Below are 18991 nucleotides of genomic sequence, written 5' to 3'. Positions count from 1 at the left end.
GGTAGCATGAGATACGGTGGGAGGGGACGTGGGTGTTATGTGAAAGCCCTCTGTGGTGTGCTGAGTGCTGCTGGTGCTCAGATAGCAGAGTGCTACGGCACATGGATGCCTGCCTGCTCCAGGTATGGGACATACCATGTTACCAGCACAGTCATTAGCTGACCATCCTCCTGTGGTTTTCAGATATTCTTGTGAGACTAGCAAACTTTGCTATTGCCCCGTTTTTAAGCTCTTTGTTCCTCAGAGATTAAGGGCAGCTCTTCTTTCACCTGAAAGAGGAAGCAAATGTATAAACAAGCTCTTGGCAACCAGAATTCCTGCCTGAGATTGCGAGCTGCCCTGGGTTCGAGCACTTGCCAGTGAGAAAGCAGTGACCTGCTGCCCTTCTGAGGAGAAGGGATCTTTCCTTGGGCAGATAACTTCTGCTGGGGGACATTGCTGACTGATGGATGTCGATTTCTTCTCTTGCTCTTGCAGTTTGGGCAGCCCTTCATTTGACAAAGGAATGCTTTATTCTCATCTGTAGCTCTCAGTAACTATGTCCTGCCATGCTCTTCCACTCAGACCCAGCACTGGTTGTATCTCTGCAGGAGAGCCTCCATCCCCTGCTGAAGGTCAGTTGTATCCACCCGGCAGATCACCCCTCCTGCCCATTCTGTCTGTCGTGGACAAGTGCTGAGGTTGTACCACTGCACTCCTGAAAGCAGAGCAGCTTTAGAGGCAAGCCACAGTTGTGGATTTGTACCTTTTGGGCTTTAACACTGCTTGGGGTGCTGACTTGGCAACCAGCAGCTGACACACGGCTCTGGGGATGGCCTCTCTCACAGGGATGCTGCTGGAAATCTGGTTTGCCACTCGTTGATGCTTCCCACTTAAAAGAGGGTAGTGGCCTGGGACAAATGTTTCTCCTGCATACTGTCTTTCTGCTAGAAGTACCCTATGAATTCCAGTAAAACTGGGTAAGCTAGGGGTAAACTATAGCTCAGGGTGGGAGGTTGTGTATGTGACTGAAAAAAATCCTCCAGTGCTGCCACAGAATCACTCTGCTCTGCCCAGCACGGTGCAGGACAGGATGCAGTTTGAATGCACCAGGCTCTGGGCAGTGAGGAGGAGTCATCGCCATAGAATTCACCCTCATGTAGGGTAATGCTTAAGGTTCTCTCAAAGCCACTTTTATATGACAACAAAAATTATAATGGAGTGCTTTAAATACTGAGACAGCTTTGAAAAGCGTGAAAACATTGGCTTAGGAATCCTGAACTGGTACGATTGTGGCAGCCTTCCTTCTATCACAGGCTGTGCAGCCTCTTGTGGCGTGGAGTATTCTTGTGTTTGTTACACTTCTAAACAAAGAAATACGGGAACAGGCAGCAGAAAAGGAGGGTGACACTTCTGGCTGTGGTTAATTGCTGCAAGCTGGTGACAGTTCAAGGAAAATTCCGCTTGCAGACAGACTTTCTCTCAGTTCTTGGTGCTGGTCGACTTTTCCTGCTTTGTTTTGTTTTCTTTTCCACCTTATCTGCTGTCACAGAAACCGTATTTCATGAGAACTGCCTACACACATCATTGCTGGGTGCTGTAAGGGCAGGGCGGTCAGAGCTGCAGGTCCCACACACAGAGACTGCGCAGCGCCGGGGCTCCTCTGCACCGCACTGAGAGCTGCTGCTGGGTGACAGCACCGGTGTGAGCATGAGAAGCAGCCAAACTGCAAAGGTACGTTGCTTTGGGTTGTCTGAGCAAGGAATAGAAGTGAAAAGATAAGGTCTAGTGCAGGTTTTGATGTTTGGTCTCAGCGTGAGGGTTGGTGATGTTGGAGGTGTTTGATGCTCTCATCTTGGGCAGAGCGCGTTGGGATGTGTTGTGCTGGGTGTCTGTGCTTTAATTGTGTGACAATAGCATTAATGGGAAAAAGGTTGTCATGGGGAGAGCTCCAAAAGAAGCAAGATTCCCAGTAATGACTGCCTGTGAATAAACACAGTGTGGAACAATAGATTCCCCTGCTTTGCTGCTCTGTGATAAGTTGTGTACACTGTATGTTGTTACAGCTGTATGGGGAGCTCCAGACATCCTATTGCAGATAATTTCCCTATGTTACAACAAAACAGAAAAAGATTTGAAGTGCTCTCTTTGGGTTTTGTTTTTCGAAAGAAACAATCTGCAAGGTTTTTCACGTGCCTCTGTGTATTCATGTTGTCCTAATACGTTTTTAATAGACATGGATAAAAGTTTGCTGCTGTAAGGTCAGAGTACTGAAGTCTTAATTCCTTATTTGGCGCTTTGATTGTCTGACGAGTGGTGTAACAGAAGGATCTTTCAACCCACTGACGATGGTCCCAGTGTTGACTCTAAATAAACTGCAGCCTGGTACAGAGAATAGCAAGGGAAATGAGTTGGCGAGCAGCTCAGTGAGCCATGGGCTGCGCTCAGCATTTCCACTCAGACATGCAGCAGTGGCAGAACAATTTCTTACGTGAAGTCACCAGAGACTGTTGCATGACATCTATTCCAAGAGCGTTTATTTCTGGGTGAGTTATTTCGAGGTTTCCTACATGGCCTGTTGAAATCAATGTGATGGCAGCACAATGATTTGCAGTGCTGTTCAAACTCCTTGGACACAACCACAGCATACCCAGCCAAATCCAGGGGAAATAACAACTAGAAGAAGTCAGATTTCTTTCTGCTGTATCATTTATACACTATTTATAAGGGAACATCAGGCAGAACTGTTCATTATAATATCTGAATGCCATTCTGAGTACAGAAGTGGTGTTTTTCCCACTCTCTAGACTTGCTGAAGCACCAGCAGTAGTGTTCCTTTGCCCGGCAGCGCTCCATGCTTGCTCTGTGCCCCGGCTCTTCCACCTTCACATAGATAATCATTCCTGAAGATGGATTCAGGGTAGGATCACACCCAGAGGAATGTGGGATTTCTCTCTCGTTGCACCTGCAGCATCGTCCGCACAGGAAATATTGCACATCTTGGTGCAACTTACAACGCAGTTAGCATGGTAGGCTGTGCTTGGGAAATAGCTCTCTCACTGCTTGGCAACATTTTCTGTGCTTTTGCCAAAAGAAAACCAGGGGCATTTCTTAAACACGCATGAGGTTAATCTGAAATCTGCCCCTCCATCTGAAATGCTCAGCTCGTGTCTTCCTGTGTCATCCACAACCAGGTGCACGGAGATTGGGTTCTGGGAGCTCTGCCACTCGGGAATACAAAAACCCACAGCCACACATCCCCATTTCAAACCTGGGAGACCACCGGGCTCTGCTCACTGTCCTGGGGCTGCACTGGGCTCACCCATGGCCCCACTCCTGGGGGTGCCATGCTGACACTGCAGGGACCCACCTGGCATTGGCTCCAGGCAATGTTCAGTTCTGTTTAATATTTTGTGGCCACAAGTTGCAGCACTGCTCTGTGTATTTCTGGGAGCCCTTTCTAGAACCCCAGGGCAGTAAATGAGCAGCTGCTCTTTACTGCCTGCACCAAGTATTCAGAGGAGGTACAGATGAGTTACTTCGTGCCAGGATTCCCTCTCCTTGGGATAACTGCAGCAACTGCTGCTCTGTTCCAAGCCCCATCCAAAAGTGTAAATTTTGTTGATAAGGCATTTTCAATTCAACTTTTCTATCTGAGATGTGTGGCTTTTCTAGTGAAGTGATTGTGGCTGCAGGAGTGCCTGATTTTATCTTGAAGCTGCTGTGGAAGGAGGAAGGAGAACTGCAGCCAAAGAAAAGCAGTGATGTGAATGAGCCCGCAGTAGTGAAACCTGTGTGTTTGCTTGGGCACAACTTGCTGAGTGAATGGCGGTGATGGATGATTTTAAACAACACTCCTGTTTGATAGCATTGAACAGCTTTTAATAATTAAAGAAGCATGCCCTTTCACCCGCAGTTAATGGTTAGCTTTAATGGTTAGTTTTGCTCCTCGCCTTTTCTGCTTCTAAAGAAGCAGGTGATTATTTTGCAGCCACTTCCCCAGTTGTAGAGGAGATCTCAGGTTTTGAGGAACACAAACTTGAAAATTACAAAGTAGATGGAGACATTTGGAAGTACACAAGAACAGGAGGAAAAGATGACACTACAAAAACACCATGAAATCAAACAAATCCGTTTCTGGTTCATCCCCACTGCCCCCGTCGGCCAGCCAAGATTCAGCTGTAAGACAGAAAGGCATTTCCCAGGGGATGAGGGACATCTGCGTGCCCTGTGCCAGGCCCCATTACAGCAGCAGCTGCAGGCCAATAGCACATGCAGATAATTGTGCTACGTAATTAGCTCCCTCCACTCCCAGCAGTGCTGTGCTCGGGGCTCCCAGTGGTGCAGAAGGAACAGAGCTGCTCCTGGGTTCAGCAGTTTCAGTCCTGCTTAGGGGATGGAGTAGTGGAGGTGCCAAAATGAAGGTCAATGTAAGTACTGGATTATCGTATTTCTGGGGCATTTAATTTAACTGTGTGGTTTATCGTATTGGTGGTGGAAGTGTGTTTATGTGAGACCTGCATCTGGCAGAGCTGCTTCTCAGTGTGTGCTGCTGCTCCTGTTTCCAGGTTACTGTCAAAGTGTGTGGTTTGAACTCTTGAAACACAGTGTGAGTTGCCTGGTGCAGTGGTTGGCAATCCTGCTTGGGGCGGGGGTTGGAACCAAATGACCTCTGAGGTCCCTTTCAACCCAACCGTTCTATGATTCCATGAGTTCAGCTGAAGAAATGCCTCTGAGAAGAGCAGCAGTAAGGCTGATAAGAGTGAGGTTCTGTACCACGAATACTGGGCAGTAATGTGCCGGCTAGAGGGCTGTAGGGATGCCCTTTGCCCTCGTTGTTTCCTTGGAAATAATTAGCATGGGGAACTGAAAGTTGAGTATTACTTCAACAGAAGGAGGATGCTGCAATTCTTATGGTGATTAGACCCTGATCATAAGGGTTCAGGTAAAGGAAATGCTTTAACAGTTTGAGTCACTCTGCTGAAGCAGTGTCAGCAGGGCTATGCTCTCTAGGATAGGGACTGACCACGTCCTACACTGCTTCTGCAAAGAGAGCTGAAGCTCCAAAGCAGAAAGGAGCGCTGGTGCTGTTTGCTTTTAAGAAATACTGCTCTGCTTTGAAACAGTGAATATTTGAAATATTTGGATGAATGCACCTGCACACCGGGTTTCACGTCAGTGTTTTGCCCCAGTGCATGAGCAGACATGGCGTAGGAGCTTGTTTTGTGCTAAGCAAGGGCTGTCTGGCTGTGCACAGCAGTAAATCTCTGCATCCAACTGCACAGCTGAGCTCCGGCAGCTGCGGCTCCAGGCAGGAGCTGCAGTCACTGAGTGCCCCATGTTAAAAAGCACACAGTGCAGCACGTGGTGGGTGCTGGGGCGGGTGGGAGCAACATCTCTTTCATTTCCTAGAGAATATTTTAATTTTCAGTTGAGATCGTGTCCAAAATCTTATCTTACCAAGTAATCATAGCAATATTTTTGAGCAGACGACTGCAGTGAGGGCGATGGAGGAAGCTGGAGCGCCTGGAAGCTGTGGTGCTGCTGTTCATTCATTATGAATCAGAGAGAGCAGCCTCCCCTGGGCCTCTGCCATCCTCACAGCATCAATAAGAGCTGTGCTGCAAGGTGTGGGTGATGGACTGTCCACTTGTGCACCCGAGTGGAGAACAGGCAGCAGTTGCTGCTTGTGGGTATCCGTCCCACTGCAACCAGTGATTGGTGGTTGCTCCAGGCAGCTGCTCCCACAGGGACTTCTGTCCGTGCCCTAAACAGCTACTTTAGGTCCATGTGTGGAAATAAGTGCTGTGCTAAAATACTATTAACATGCTAAAAGGTTTAGAAAAGGCTCAAAAATATAAATGAATCGGAACATACAGGCAAATCCTTTAGACAGCAACAGGAACCAAAGGCCAGAAATACATACATTCCTTCTTGAAATGTCAGGAAATGGCAGTTTATTTTTCCTTCAACTTGGCTTGGGAGTGTTATGCATGGGAATGAAATCCTGTCTGTGCACAGATGAGGGGGAGATGTGTGCTGGCTTAGATGTAGCCAGGCTTTGGTCAACAGCTAACATGGAGAAAAGAGGGCTTGGGGAGAATGAGCAGTGCTGCCTGTAATCCCTATCACTACACTGAGGTTGTGGGGCTTTTGGTGCGTTGTGTTTTTTTTTTGTGTTGGGAGCAGTGCTGGGTAACCAACTATGAGGATGGAAATTACAGAGAGTGACTGCCTTGTATTAGACCAATTGGTTTAAAATTCAGTAGAAGTGGGTACACAAGAAATTTGTTCACACCTAACTTAATTGAAGCTGTGCTTCCGGAGACCTTACAGTATAAAGCTGCTGGATATGGTTGATTGTGTACGACCAACAAACACTGCAGTGATGAGGTCACAGACTCCCATATGAGGGAGAGCAGCACCTTAGAAATAGGTTGTTGAGGATGCAGCCTCTGCCCTCCAGGTCTGTGCTCCGTCATTGCTTCACTAAGTGAGCAGAGGGAGGGGGTAACAGCAGCATCCTCCAAAGTGCTTTCCCATGGGGTGATGAACAGCCCTTTAAGATGTGCTTCATCTCAGGATAGTTTTATAGGGCTGCTGGTAGGGAAAAAGCAACAAATGCCAAAGAAAAACACTTTGATCTCATCTGCTTTGCTTTAGTGCTCGTTACGTGTTGGTCACTGTAAGGACACATTAACGAGGTGACACAAAAAAACAAAGAGCAATGCACAGCATTCTGCAGATGATGGTGTCAGTCTGCTTCTGCTCCTCTGGTGATAAAGGAAACATTCAGATCCCAGTGGCCCCAAAGCGCAGCTTCCTCCCAGTGAAGCATCCCATAAAGTCTCTACAACCCTGGGAATGCAAAGCTTGTTTAAGGTTAATGGAAGGTCAGGGATGCTTCTGCTTACAGGATGGGAAGGGGCTGCCACAGTAACTCTTTACATATGTCCTGGGCAGCTGAAAGCAGAGCTAGGGCCTGATGTGTGGCACACAGCCTGGTTAGGTGAGCTGAGCTGCACTGCAGGTGACCTTGAGCCGCAGAGGAGAAAAGCAGCTAGCCCACAGAAAGCTCTTTGCTGGCAGAAATACAGCACTTGCCAGTGCCAAAACTAGCTGGTTCAGTGCCTTGTATTTCCCATAAGATGAATTCATCAGTGCCTGTGATGTTAGGCACTGCTGTGAGTTTGCTGCATTTTCTTTTACTGATATTAGGCTGATCTTTAACAGCAATTTCATTATCCTGAGCTTGTACACATTGAAGCCATAGCTGGTGCTCCTGGAAACCAACAGAACTTACACCATTTCCTTGCTGCCTTTGGTAGTAGCAATGCATAAAAGAAATGCTGCATGGGTCTGTCTTACAACAGAGGAGCAAAGCGAACACAGAACAAGATCCATTTGATCTTTCTTTCTATTTTTTTTTTTTTACATGTTGTGAAAATGTTCCTTCTTCCGTGTTCTTAAGAGATTTCAGCAGAAATTCAGAAATCATTTCAGCTGTGTGCCAGCACTTGGGTTGGTTTTGTAGTGAGTTGCTGCAAATTTCTGCCTGGTTTTGGGCACTGAAAATGAACTGAAGAGAGTCCCTATGAGGATAGAAATTGATGGTTGTGTGTCTTGTGGTTTGGTTTTCTCGTTTTAGTTTCTGTGGTGTGATATAAGGATGCAAAAAGAGGATTGAGTTCAAGAGTTTTGCCTGAGACCTTCCTGTAGTTCAGTGGTTACAAATTAGGGATCTGTTATCTTACCTGTTTCTGCCTTCTGTAAAACTCTTCCTGAGATTAGTTTCAAGGAGAAAGGATAAGAAAGCTTCAGCAAAATACTTTCCTGAGTTTCTCTGCCCTCCTTCAAATATGCTGAAGAATGTCACAAAGGGACAACACGGCCTTAAATTCAATCTTTCCCTGCCAGTAAGGTCACTGCAGCAGCAAAGATGGGATCAGCTGGAATAAATCCTCTCACCAATACCTGCTGAGGTCACGTTTGGGTGATGCTGAGTAGCACTGAGGGTCATTCAGTAACTGAGGCCAGATGTGCTGTGATGTGTGCAGGTCAAATTCTGACCTGGTGAAAATCAGCACATTTACTCAATAACAAGTGCAATTTGCTATTAGACTTCTGTAATTTTATAACTTTTATACGCTAGCTTGGGAAATGCTGGCACCAAGACACCCTTTACAACCCAAAGTTTCCTCCTCCTCCTTTTGCTGGAGCTAGAAAGAAAGTTTTGTTGTTCAGTGCAGCAGAGAAGGGCTCCGTTCCCAAGATCAGCTCTCCTGCATGAGCTCGGATAAGGCTCTGTACCTCAGCTGCCTGTTTGCACGATGAGGATGGTTCCTCTGTTCTTGTGCCCATCCCTTTGGAGTCTTATGAGGAGGGTCTATCTTTCAGTGTGTAGAGCGCTCAGCAAAAAGGGAGCAAATGCCAAGAGAGTTGTAGAAATGTCTGTAACTAACAGCAGGAAAAGTTGGGTGAGGTGTTGGGGTTTTGGTTTAGTTGTCCATTTGAGATTTTGGGGGGTTGGTTGGCATTTGTTTTGTTTTTCCTCTTAGCTGTAACAATGTGTGAAGTGCAGGCACAGCCTGTGCTGCTCTCTGATGAGATTCGTGGCAGGATGACTTCAGCACAGGTGGATCAGAGAGAGCATTTGGCAGTGCCCAAAGAGAAAGCAGGCTGCCGTGTCCAAGGCAAGAAGGCTGCTTTAATCAGAGCATGCCATAAGGTAAATGGGACTGTTGTTGTCTGTCTCTGACAGCTGCTGAAGGACAAGTCCATGCATCATAACAAGGCCATTGTTCACAGCCATTCTCCTGAAGGAGGGTGTGCTGCTAACAGCAGGCTGCTTCCATCAGCTGAGCTGACAAATGGGTTTGCTGCTGCTTCAAACCAGCTGTCACTTTGCAGCAAATGCTCTGCACAAAAATACAAGGCATCATGTTTCCTATTTGGGTGCTATCTCTATGGACGTTACTTGCACTTTCTGCTAAGAAACTGATGCTGGAACATCCAGTGGGAAGAAGTCAGTCACATTTTAAGCTGAAAGCAAATGGTATAAGTGGAAGTACTGCAGCTACAATTCTTTTCATCCTTTGCAGAAATGCTTCATACGAACGAAGCTACCTGCTGCAGCTGCTTTTCATTCTTTTGCCCCATATGGAGTAAGCAAATATCCAAAATCAATATGCTAAAAATAAAGCGTTATCACTCAAGATTGCCAGGCTATATGTAAGCTCAGCTGAGGCAGGTAGAGCAGCCCTGTGGTGTTGAAGCTTGGAAAGTATGAATATTTGCTTTCCTACGGATTTCCTGTGATCTGTCAACTATTCTTCACTGGCTTTCTGTATGTATGTATATATTTATTTTTATTTTTATTTTTTTTTCAAGAGAGAGAGGGGAGATGATAAGAGCACTGTTGGAGTTGCTGAGAGATACTGAATGCTTCAGTGCATGCTGATGTCTGTGTCATGGAGAGGAGCAAGGGCATTGTTCCAGTTGCTCTCACCTGAAGGTGAGAGCAGGTTCCTGGGTGTGCTGCCCAGCCAGCAGAAAGAGCAATGCATGTGCTGTCACTGTGCACAAGGCTGGGGGTTTCTCCCCAAGCTAAATGACACACGTTGGCCTGGGATCTGTGATGCATTAGGAGGCAGCTCTCCAGCCTGATGGATGGCTGAGGTGGGCACCACTGGAGCTGCTGCCTTCAGTGCTGCTGCCCCAGCACCACCAGGAGACTGAGCAGGACTGGCACTGCTGCTGGGTTTGCCTTCATAAGGCCTGGGGAGAAAAGAAGTGTTTAAGGGAAAATAAGTAGTGTGTTTATTTCTTTTTCTATTAAGAAACAATTAATTACTAATGTGCAGCTGAAGCCCTCAGATAAACGAGGCAGCAGTCAGGGAGGACGAAGCAAGGTTTATTTTTGGCTGGGTGACACATTTCCTCTTACTTCTGACAAACAATTCACAGAATGCTCATGGGGAAAACCACCGATTTTTCATAGAACGATGCTCATGAAGTCCAGGTAATGAATGCCAAGAACCTCAGTGGGAGAGCAAAGCAGAAACATACAGTAGAGTTATTACTTCTGTACAACATAGCAGACAAATGTTAGAGGCAGTTGATGCTCTGAATCCAGTGCTCTGAGATAGGGTCTTTAATTCAAGCCCATTTTGTATCAGATTGAGATGGCAGTGGAGGTGAGCGCCATGCCGGTGCCTTGCTCTGCTGTCGGTGTGATGGTGCTGTGTTCTCTCCTTCAGAACGCGCTGGCGAAGGCTCTGTATGACAACAAGGCAGAGTGCTCGGACGAGCTGGCCTTCCGCCGAGGGGACATCCTGACAGTGCTGGAGCAGCACGTCGTCGGCAGCGAGGGCTGGTGGAGGTGCTCACTGCATGGACGGCAAGGCTTGGCTCCTGCCAACCGCCTGCAGCTCCTGGCAGGCCCACAAGCCCTGCCGCCTCCTGCCATCCCCAGCGATGCTCCAGAGCCACCCGTGGCCCCGCAGAACATCTACCAGGTGCCATCTGTGCCCAAGGGCACTGCGTCATCCTCTACCTATGAGAAGATGGAGGGGTGGGTGACGTCGCCGGCTCGGGCTGCCACCCTGCCTGCTCAGGGGGTCTACCAGGTGCCGGCCTTGGCTGCACAGCTGCTCAGTGAGAGGACACGGAGCACCAAGCAGCAGGTAGGGTGTGAGCAGCATGGGACAAAGTGCTGCCATTGAAGTGGCAGCCGGGGGGCGGGGAGATCCGAATGGCTGCTGGGTGGAAAATTCCAGTGGAATTTGCAGCAAAGTCGACCAAATAAAGAACATTTAGGGAACGAGTTCCATCACAGCACGATGAGAGAAAGGCTGATCTGGGCAATGTATGATACTCCGTGTTCTGTAGTGTTTCACATTTTTTGACAGTTTACGAAGGCTGTAAAGCATGGCAGGAAGTATAGAATAAACCATTTGTTTGCAGAAATCTCAAAATGATTTGCAAACCCACCCCGAAGTCAAAATAAGAAGAGACAGCACCTTCCTGCTGCTCACCGGCATGCATCTATTCAGAGCCTCCTGGTGCACACTGGGGGTCTTTGCAGACAACCGCACAGGAAGAAGATCTCTGACAAACAAAAGTTATCTTTTGCCAGGGCTGTCGTTCAGCTGCTCTCTTGGAGAGCCATTGCCTTGTAGGCTGTCACTACACTTGCACGAAGCAGCAGCTCTTCTTCAGGCGTGTGGGAGGACGCGGGGCTGTTCAGCTGTGAGCATGGCCTCAGCCAGATCCTTTCCAGATCTGTTCTTGCTGCTGCTCCTGAGACAGCGAGCAGAGTACGTGGAATGAGAGCAGTCACCAGTCTCCTTAGTGCTGTGGGATTACAAGCCCTTTTTTGCAGGACTTCATTACAACTGCTGATGTGGTCTTTTCTTTCTCCCTGTTCCTTCCATTCGGGTGAAACATCTGAGTGGGAAATGTATAATTTGATGAAATGTCACAGTGAGTGTCATCAAAACCTTGTGCTTTCTTCAGCACGAGATTAATGAGGAATCTTTTATAATAAGAGATAAACAGAGCAGGTGTGGAGGGAGTTCCAAGTGCAAGCTTTCGTTCAGTCCCAGGAGCTCTTCAGCTCTGGGTAGCTCTTTATTCTGTGTACGAAAATCAATTCAAAATGTTAATTGGCATAGGAAAGAAGTCCAACCCCAAACCATACAGCCCTTTAGTCTGAATTAATGAGCATTTGATCTACAGGACGCAGCTGGCCGGCTTTCCTCCCGCTGTGCTACAGAATGAGGAGCTGGTTCCTCCTGTGCAGCAAATAGGTGCTGGAAAACAGACACGTTTGGTGAATTTCTGGTGACAGCAAACTGTATTTTCAGCACTTCGGCTGCACTCCCAGGCCTCATGTACTGTTTCCATAACGGCAAGCTCAAACTGGGCAGTAGCTGCCAAAGACCCTTGTGCACTTGCTGTGATCTGGTTTCTCCGCATTCTTAACCAAAAAGAGGGCAAGGCACTTGCAAACTGAAGTGAGATCAGCGCAATTTTCCACGTTGTGACAACAGATCAGGCCCTGGAAATGTCATTTATTTCTTCATTTGTGTGAGTGGCCCAACATTAGAGCTCATTGGCTTTTCCTGTCTCTGTAATTTGGTGAGTCTATGCCTTGCTTACTCTGCCAGAGAAAGGGGGAAGGAAGAAAAAAAGAGGAAAAAACAGAAGTCCTAGCTGCTTTTACTACTTCAACGTTCAGCTTTGCCTGAGCTGGCTCTTGCACAACAACCCAGCTGTTGCCACAACAACTGCATTGTGGTGGTCACGGGCTGCACACAGAGGCAATCAGGGCTGCCCTGCGTAGATCCTACCAGACAACTGGCAAAGCTGCCAACGCACTCAGCTGTTCCCCAAGCAGCTGAGTAAAGCCACTGGAAGTCTTTGAGGGAGATGACTGAAAGCAGTAAATCAAAGCCAGCCTGCTTTCACCCTGTATACAAACGTTGTCGCTTCGCTTGTTGCTCAGGCTGTGTGCTGAATGAACAAAAGTCAGTATTTTCAAGGTTGATGAAAGGCCTTTCCCAACGTTCATCTTGGTGCCTTAACTACTGGTGCCACATCTCTGATCTCAGCTCTTAAAACAATGTTTTATGCACATAGAATTAATCTGCAATTAGCCTAAATGCTGTAATTCCCATATAGGCTTCTCTGTTTAAGGAGCTGGATAGGACATTGAGGTAATTGTGTTTATTTCTTCCAAGTGAGTAAATGCTTCACGACTACAGAGTAACACATCTCAGCCTGTATCCTTTTGCTGCTGTTATTACCAAGAAGCACGGCTTGACCTGATGGCTCTGTGAGAGAGAAGTAGAAAATCCCCTGCTTTCTTTTTTTAACAGTTCTGCTTTGGAGAGGTCAAAAGATTTAAGTGATAATAGAAGTTGATCTTTTCCCTCCCTGGTTAATAACACTGATTCCCTTTGATTCGTATGCGCCCATTCTTATCTGAAATAAAGCAGAAATGGTAGCAAAGGAGAAAATACCAAATTTATCACCATCAGTGAAAAACTAAATGTTGTGCATCACTGAAGAGTTCCTCCTCTAGCAGTGACCCATTCAACAAGCTGAGTTTTCAAAGATGTCCTGAGCTTGTTGCCCACTGCGGTTTTCTCATTATTGTTTTGCTTTGTTTTCCCTTCTCCTCTAAGCACCTCTTTACTCTCCCGAGGGCGTGCCGGGCTTCAGTGCCAAACATCACCAGTGAGGTGTACGATGTCCCGTCCATGCAGAGCCGAGAGTCCCTGCTCACACAGGTACGTCTTCCCTCAGTCCCTCAGATACCACTGGGCCCCCAGCCCATCTCCCTCCCATAGAGCCTCAGAATACAGCTTAAGGTTTAGAGTTTTAATTCTAGCATTTTCCTGTTTTTGTTTTTTTGTTTTGTTTTTAATTTGGCAGAAGAACATGTATTTTTGGGGAAGTTCAAAACAAAGTAGTTCTGTTTTGAATTGGTTAGAAATTCAAAGAAATGTCATTTAAATCTGCTTATGTTTCTTACAAACACATTCAGTTTAACTACCACGGTCCTGATCTAGACTGTGGAAATCAGGAGCTACGCAGTATGTGACCTGAACATCTCTGAATACCAAAGGAGTCTTCAGAGGGCTCTAAAGTGGGTTGAAACCTGATTCTTTTCCCTTTGGCCAGAGTGGTGCCACTCCACCTGCAGCACGAAAGGGCTCTGTGCTGGTCAGATCACCCAAGTGCTTCCAGGAAGAGCAGCAGCTCTACAGCGTCCCGTCCAGCTCAGAGAAGGCTGGAGCTGTTATCCAGGATTCAGCAGTGGGCAATGTGAGTAAGACTTTTTGGTCGTGAGAGAATAATCTCCCACTAGTGCTCTGATGTTAGGCACCTGTGCTGAACACTCTCCGAGTGCATTTGCAAGCAAGGGTCACAGGGACAGCATCAGCACATCTTCAGTGCAGCACTTTGTGCTTCGTGCTAAAAACAAAACACTGCCTGTGAATGTCTGCTTGTTTGCAGTATTCAAGCAGACAGAAGCAAACACTTCCCACTGCGTGCAGGCTACTCCTGCCACTCTTTGGGAGTACAGCACACCTGACTTTGGGGGCAGTGCTGAGGGGTGAGGTGGGCTTCCCCACCTTCCAAAGATTCCTTGGAGAAAGGGCTGATCTCAAACTTCACAACAAAGAAAATACCTCAGTGGAGACTCTTCATTAGTCGAGCGCCAAGCATCTCAAGTTTCCTGAACAGTTTATGGTCCAAGAGAACTTTGACATGGTTTAATCACCTGTGCCCAAAATATTTTAGCCTTCACATCTGCAGGTTGTGCGTTGTAGAGAGGTAATAAAATTTGTGGACTAAGCTTTTTGTGGCATCATTCTGTTGTTATTACTGCATACATGTGCACACTGAGAATTTAGTTTTGTTTCTTATTTCTTTTTTAAAAATTCTGTTTCTAAATCCTGCGTGCTCTGATGCAGTTGTATGATGTCCCTCCGAAAAGAGAAACTGTTGCCTCAGAGAAGAAATCTCAGAAGAAGTTCTGGGGTCACTGTAGCACCTTGCCAAATCCTCGGAAGTCAGAATGGATTTATGATATTCCAATATCACCTGAAAAAACAGGATTAAAACAAAACTCTTCTGTCCATTCCATGGAGAACCAGGTGCTATACGATATACCCCCAGCCAGGTACAAGGCACTAACAACAAATGCTGAAGCCATCGTTGTAAATCCAGAATTGTATGATATTCCACCAACACAACGGAAATTAACATTTCCAGATGTCCCTCTTTATGACGTTCCATCCTCAAAGGATGTTCTCTTGCAGCAGAATGGTAGCTGTGATGTACCCCCAAGTCTCCTGGCTCCAAATGCTGAGAATCAGATTTCTGGAGGAAATGTCTATGATATCCCAAAATGTTTGCCCACTGCTACACAGTCCATGAAAGAGATGGAAAAAAACAGCAACTGTTCTGGAAACCAGGCATACCATGTTCCCCCACAGCTCTCGAGAGACACCAAACCAGAACACGACAGATTATCTGTTTCTAGTGTGGACAGCAGAAACAGCAGTCTTTCTACGTCCTCAAACTCTTCTTCTGAGTCTTCTTCTGTGTCATCATCAGAAGAGCCTGCCAAAGAAATTAAGCTGGACCTCGAGGTGGCCATAGAGACGCTGACTAGATTGCAGCACAGTGTATCTAGCTCAGTTGCAAGTTTAATGATCTTTGTGAGCAGTAAATGGAGATTACAAGAGCACCTAGAGAAAAACATTGAAGAAATCCATAGGGCCATTGATCACATAAAAGTGTCACTTGGAGAATTCTTGGCCTTTGCTCGAGCCTTAAAGGTGAATGCATCCTACCTCACTGATAATAACCTTCAGGTCAGAATTAAAAAACAGCTAGAAATTCTTATGAACTCATTCCAGATCTTGACAGAAACAAGAGAAGCTCTAAACAACTGCAATTGGTCCTTAGAGGTTTTGGTCCTCAAGAAACCCTACAACAACCCAGATGACCTCGATCGCTTTGTTATGGTTGCCCGCACGATTCCAGATGATCTCAAGAGATTTGTATCCATCATCATTGCCAACGGAAAGCTTCTCTTCAGAAAGAATGAGAAGGAGCAAGAACTGAAGCAACAAAGAGTGAGCCCAGAATATAAAATGCCAAAACAAATCACGGCACCAAGAAGAACAGAAATAGATTCGCTTCCAGTAAATGCTCCTGATAAACCCAACTCAAGTCAAGGCAGTAATGAGACAACAAAAGAAAATGTCACTGAGGACTGTGAATACGTTCAGCTACAGGTTAGTAAAGTGGGATTCTATCATTATATTTGCAGGCATTTGCAGCATTTGCAGACGTTGTCATTTGCCTTGTTCTATCTTTGTATCGATGCCAACTTCAGTTTGCACTGCTATCTATTTTCCAGACCTTATGTGAACTCAGAATTTCGATCACGAAGGTACAGTGATCAATAATTACAAGTAACAAAGAGAACTTGTGTTAGAGAGTTTGTCCACGCTGCCAGCCGAAACTGAGAAAGATTTGCAGCTTGCCCTTTTAAATTCATTTGAGAGACAGTTTTTGTCTGTAGGTTAGCTTTTTTTCTTAGCCTGGTAGATCTCTTCTTGCCCATACGTTTCACTTGTTAACTCTGACATCATAATATGCATAATACTGATTTTCTGCTTTAAGATATACTGTGCTTCTGTAGACTTTTTTTTTAATAACAGATTAAACTCTTACTCTGAATTTTAAATTTATTTGCTAGAATATCTTTGGAGTTTTGGTAGAATTATTATTTTTTTCTTATATTACTGTAATGTCTGCTAAGAGCTCATTCTCCTTGGCCTCACAAAGAAATGCTGGATGTCCTTAGGATTTAGAAAATGTTGTATTTTGTTGATGTTTACTTCAATCATAGCTCTTACGGACTGCACAAAAGTTTAAGTAGAAAACAAATACAATTTATTTCAATACATGCATCGATGTGATCTGTAATGCAACCTGGACAGCAAGCACTTCCCTTGAAAGAAGTGCAAAGCACATTTATATTTAAATATTTTATGTAAACCACTTCAATTTCGCTTTCATTTTGATTTTTAACAGGCACAGAAAATAATTTCTGGCAAAGAAGTGTCAAAGAAGAGCACAGATTCAAAACCAAAGGTATTTCTGATTTTGAAATCTATGGCATACATGGAGTCCCAGTCCTTCATTTCTGTGCCTGCTAAAATTCAAAATAATTTCTGTGTTTGAAAACCCACCTCTACACATGGAGTTGTATTTGTTTTCTCTGTTCATTTTCCCACAGCTGGAGGTTTTTTAGCTAGTGCTGTAGAGCTGTGCAAGAGATTTATTTCCCTAAATGTAATTAACCACTCTAAAGTCCTGTGGTTCTTCATCTTTTTGCTTTTGTGTCTCGTTTGGGGAAGGCTGCGACAGGTAATATTTCAAAGCAATGCACTGCTATAAGGACTGAATCTCATTATTGTGTAGTTTTAATTATTCATGCCCCTCGTGAAGTCATTACCATTAAAATCAAATCTAAATGCTTTCTGCTATCCAAAAGCTTGGAGCCCAGACTCCATAAAGGATTGATGTTTAACTACAGAACGTTGTCTGCTATCCATTATGACAATGGTGTTCAGTGAAGTTTTCTCAGGGAAAAGGTAAGTGAGTGAAAATATTGTTTTGAAGCCCAGTACTTTGTGGAAAGTAAATGATGGCAAAAAAAACCCCATGCTGGGCTGTCTGGGGCAGCTTGGCATCTGTTAATCAATAAAGCTCCCTGTAAGTGAGGAAACATGGTAAGAATGGAAGAATGTGCTGTAGAGCAAGTAGGAACAAACCCAGCATGCCAGAACCTGAATCCATTCTTTTGAACCCTCCTTCTAGGTGTTGCCATCTACAAAAAAGAATGCAGTTCGAAGCCAGCAAGATTCTGCCAAAAAAATCGTTGTTCCAGAGCAGTGCAGGCTGTGTTTCGGTGCCCTTCACAAAGCCATTGCTGTGTTTAATAGCAGCCTGAGCAGTAACCAGCCGCCTGAAGTCTTCATATCCCACAGCAAATTGATCATTATGGTGGGGCAGAAGATAGTGGATTCTCTCTGCCAGGAAACACAACTGAGAGAGGCTCGGAGCGACATTCTCCACAGCAGCAGCCGGTTTTGCAGCCTCCTGAAGAACCTGGCTCTCGCCACCAAAAATGCTGCAATCCAATATCCCAATGCAGACGCAATGAGGGAACTTCAGAACAAAAATGATGAGCTGTATAAATACACACAGCAGTTTAGAGCAATGTTAGAATGAGAGTGACTTCGCTTCTTGTAACTACTGTTAGTATTTTGAACAATGGTCAAAACTTGAATTTGTGTTGTTACAGTTCTTTCTTCACTCCCTTGGCAGCCAAAGGGCACCAGCAGCTCAGTGGTGCCGACCCTCAGCCCTCCCAAGCACCCCTGCCAAGCAGTTTCCCTTGGGCACTTCTGCACCTCTAGCAGGTTAAGACCCACACAACAGCAGATGCAGGAGGGATGTGTAGAATTAAATGTGTGCTTCCTTTCCTGCCGTTCAGACCTTGTCTAGAAATGTTGTCCTCTTCCTGTTCGGGTGGGATTTTTTTGCTGAGTATTTCAGCAAATGTTATTAACTGTTTTTTTTTTTTTTTTTTTGTTTGTTTGTTTGTTTGTTTAAATTTCTACACAAGTCAAAAATATATCTTCCTGTTCTTTTTTTTTACTGAGCACGTAAAGCCTTTCTTTATCTGCACACCGTTCTGTAAGCTGCGATATATTACTGTGTGTACCATCATCAGCAGATCCTGGAGCACTCAACTCGAACCTGTTTTTGACTTTTTTTCCCAAGAGCCTTACCTTTGCAGCTGTTCAATGTTCAAATGTAATGAACACATCACAGGACAAACCGCGTCTCACTGCTGTTAATCAGAAATGCTCCGGCTGCTGTGTGAGCACGGATAGAAGGCGTGCAGAGTTCTGCTTCTCCATTCCCACAGCTCTGGGGATCGCAGCTCCATCACTGCCCGAAGCCTCCAGTGTATCCCACCGTCTCTCTAATGTCTGTCATCAGCTGTCACCTCCCCTGTCCCCAGACCCGCTGCTCTGAAGCAGCAGTGATGTGAGCCCCATGAGCATCCATACGCGCTGTTCCTATTCCTGTGCTGCTTGTATTTATCTTGACTAATTTATTTAAAAGTTTTATCTGAATTTTTAAAGTCTGGCTTTTCTTGGTAGCTGTGTACCTGTGTACCTGTATTTTCACCCTGACATGGGCTGGGTAGATTTGTATTTGCTGCTGTCATTTGTGTCTGTGCAAAGAACAGCTCCATCACTGTCACGCTGCAGTGGTGTTTTGTACTGTTATTTAAATGCCGGTACAGAAATGTGCGCTCTGCCCAGATTTCTTCACGTAAATAAATAAACCGACGCACAGCACAAGGAAGGAAAGCGGCTTCGGGCACGAAGGGGGCCGAGGGCGC

The 18991-nt window shown here is 45.7% G+C and overlaps 1 protein-coding gene across 2 annotated transcripts; it reads left to right on the top strand.

Annotated features, from left to right (window-relative positions):
- Positions 1-4300: 4300 nt before the first annotated feature.
- On the top strand, positions 4301-17863 carry CASS4 (Cas scaffold protein family member 4). Of its 2 annotated transcripts, XM_042884897.1 has the most exons (7): positions 4301-4409; positions 10239-10664; positions 13170-13274; positions 13669-13812; positions 14466-15797; positions 16603-16662; positions 17392-17863. In XM_042884897.1, the coding sequence occupies exons 1-7, from the start codon at positions 4398-4400 to the stop codon at positions 17803-17805; spliced, it is 2493 nt and encodes an 830-aa protein (XP_042740831.1). In that variant the 5' UTR covers positions 4301-4397; the 3' UTR covers positions 17806-17863. The 2 variants fall into 2 exon arrangements, with proteins under 2 accessions (XP_042740831.1, XP_042740830.1); XM_042884896.1 differs by lacking the exon at positions 4301-4409 and having other exon boundaries at positions 10164-10664.
- Positions 17864-18991: the final 1128 nt, after the last annotated feature.

This window comes from Lagopus leucura, unplaced genomic scaffold (assembly GCF_019238085.1).
Source record: "Lagopus leucura isolate 7727_CA_CO unplaced genomic scaffold, USGS_WTPT01 Super-Scaffold_100047, whole genome shotgun sequence".
In the NCBI taxonomy this organism is placed as follows: Eukaryota; Metazoa; Chordata; class Aves; order Galliformes; family Phasianidae; genus Lagopus; species Lagopus leucura.
This window is presented reverse-complemented; position numbering and strand designations above follow the sequence as displayed.